This window comes from Buceros rhinoceros, unplaced genomic scaffold (genome assembly GCF_000710305.1).
Source record: "Buceros rhinoceros silvestris isolate BGI_N320 unplaced genomic scaffold, ASM71030v1 scaffold6908, whole genome shotgun sequence".
In the NCBI taxonomy this organism is placed as follows: Eukaryota; Metazoa; Chordata; class Aves; order Bucerotiformes; family Bucerotidae; genus Buceros; species Buceros rhinoceros.
Genome location: NW_010428493.1, coordinates 8605 through 11220, shown reverse-complemented (window position 1 = coordinate 11220; position 2616 = coordinate 8605). Strand labels below are relative to the sequence as shown.

Genomic DNA, 2616 nt, shown 5'->3' with positions numbered 1-2616 from the left:
TCTGTAAGTCACAACTGGCACAATCACAGACAGTGATTGGTCTTCCTGATCAATGTGAACTATGTCACACCCAAAGAAGAGAAACAGGCTTTGGCTTTGTGCAGCTCACACGTGTCCTGCCACATGATATAAAGCTGCGGAGCCACCCTTGAGGTCCAAACATGAAGCTTCTCACTAAAGCACCTGTTTCTATTAGAACTATAGCGTATTTATTCAAAAGAACTAAAAAGACACTTGGTGACCTTTAGCAGAGAAATATAAATTGTTTTGAAAGAAAACATATTGCTTTATATTCTTACCAAGTAACATACCTTTTACAGTGTATTGCTGGATGTTTTCTGCTCGGCTCTCCAATTAAGATCCAATATTCTACTTCTTGCTGCAAGACACGACCTCTGTTCAATAGAAGATACAATCCCAGTAAGATTTATTGTGCATACTAAAAAGAGAAAGAGAGATTAATATTCTATTGTCTTTTTAGGATTTTCTAACATTTAAAATTGTTTCCCCAGCCAAACTAAAAACCGGCTCCTGTGCTATATAAATAGTGTTTGCAATTGCAAACGGGGAAACTTCTTACTTCACAAGGCCTGGAAGCAAGATAGACGTTGTTGCTTATTATTTGGGAAAAAGATAGATCTTCATAAAACATAATATTACTTGGATGAAAGGCAGTCTAGTATACAATCCAAACATAAATATGTAACAATGGAAACACAAGTTGTTGAAAGCCACACGAAGGTGAAACAAATGTCTTCCTCCCTATTGCTGATGTCTAACATAGTCACAGAAGAGGCCTTTGTACTATTTTTAAACTACACTCCAACTGATACTAACAGCTGTACGGTAACCTATATGAAAACAAATGGTAATTTCAGCTGCTTCCTCATAAGCTTCCAATACCACATACTGAACCCAAAACATTCAACCAATACTAGTTCATGTTTGTGAGTAACTTCCAAGAAACTCAAAGCCTGCAGAAACCTTGTCAGGGAAAATTTGAGACACGCATCAGGGCAGACTGATGAGGTAGAGAGGACTGTTCTGCGACTTCCTGCGTATAATTATCCTGTGAAAAACTACTTCAGTTTCAACTGTGACAAACTCTGAGATTTTTCTGCCTGGCCTATTTAGACAGCTTATGGACTTACTGCTTGCAATAATTTGTTTACTTATAAAAAGTTCCCTGTAAGATAACAACGTATGCCATCATCGTACAGATGGAGAACCAAGACACAGGATAGATTAATTGACTTACCTAAAGTCACAGTGGAAGTCTGTGGTTGAACTGGAAACTGAACCCAGGTCTCCCGAGTCCAAATCCAGCAACCTAAGATCATACAGGAAGTCTGTAGGTGACCTAAGAACTGCCTCCTAAGATCAGCCTAGCAGCCTACCTACCCGTTTCTTTTGGAACTTAAACATTTCTTAGCTTCATTTTTAAAGAAAAGCTTTCCTTTGTAACTAGAATACAAAAAAGGTAAACAAGAACTGCTGCAGAATCTATTGACAGTGCTTGTCAAAGCTAAACATCTTTTTTTCCAGTAAGATACCAAAAGATACAAAGAGAACAGGCTGCTCTTCTGGTCTGACCTCCTGCCTAAAATAAGGCTATAAAAGCTCCTTGAACTCATTACTTCATGTTACTTTGTTAGAAAAGATCTGTTGTTAGGAAAAGAAAAAAAAAATCTACTATCGACTTAAAAATCACATCACTCTGACTGAGAATCCATTTCAGCTATGAGTAAAGTATGCAATTGTTGTTCTCATTCGTTATTAGACAATATAAATTCAAACTAGATATAAGGCATGTTAAGTTTCCACACACTGGACTATATTATTTCTTAAACTGCATTTTTGATCTAGAAAATAATTTTTTTTTTTTTTACTTTGCTCTTCCAATGCAGATTCCTAGTAACTGATCAAGCAAGCAAGCCATTAAACTTTTGGTAAACTTAAACAGACTGATGTGTTGGACTGCCATTTGGGGTGTATTTTCCACACTCCTCCCACTCACATGGCATGCCAGTGAATGCAGTTTTAATAAAAAGATTGTTTTCTTTTGAGCATACACTAATAGCTTTAACTAACCCTATGGTCAGACTCACAGTGGGAACAAATTAGATTCAGATGATTATGCTTTACTACCTCCCAACATTACCATTTGGAACTCTAGAAGGAGAGCTGGCATTCTCCGTTCCTTGGAGTTCCTCTACATCTTCAGCACAGCCAAAGGTAAACTGCTTGGTAAGCAAAGCCCAAGACTGAGGCTCACCTTACATGAGTGACCTACTGTTGTCATCGTTTAGCATTCACCACTATTCGTATCTGCTAGTTTTGTCAGGGATTGTCTTCTTATGCTCAATGATAATACTAATAAATATTGACCAACAGCTGAACCTTGACAGTCCAACAGAAACCTTGGATACATACTATGTTTGCAACTACTTTGAGAGGAAATACAGTTTAGTTTGAGTCTGTGAATGAGGTAAAACAAACTACTCTCAGCATATCACACAGTAGCAAGTTAAATGCCTTCCAAAACCTAAAATAAATTCTCAAGATTACAAAATTTTTCAAACTTAAAATGTGTGGTTTTAATGCAAGATTTTCCCT

The 2616-nt window shown here is 37.1% G+C and overlaps 1 protein-coding gene across 1 annotated transcript in view; it reads right to left on the bottom strand.

The window, feature by feature from the left end:
- Window positions 1-311: 311 nt before the first annotated feature.
- BIVM (basic, immunoglobulin-like variable motif containing) overlaps window positions 312-2616 on the bottom strand; it is a gene marked incomplete at its 3' end in the record, with an annotated part of 9828 nt that continues 7523 nt past the window's right edge. The window contains exons 7-8 of the mRNA XM_010142288.1: window positions 1259-1330; window positions 312-395 (exon numbers count right to left, since the gene is read on the bottom strand). Coding sequence (XP_010140590.1) covers window positions 312-395; window positions 1259-1330 — 156 coding nt within the window. The remainder of the gene's footprint in view (window positions 396-1258; window positions 1331-2616) is intronic.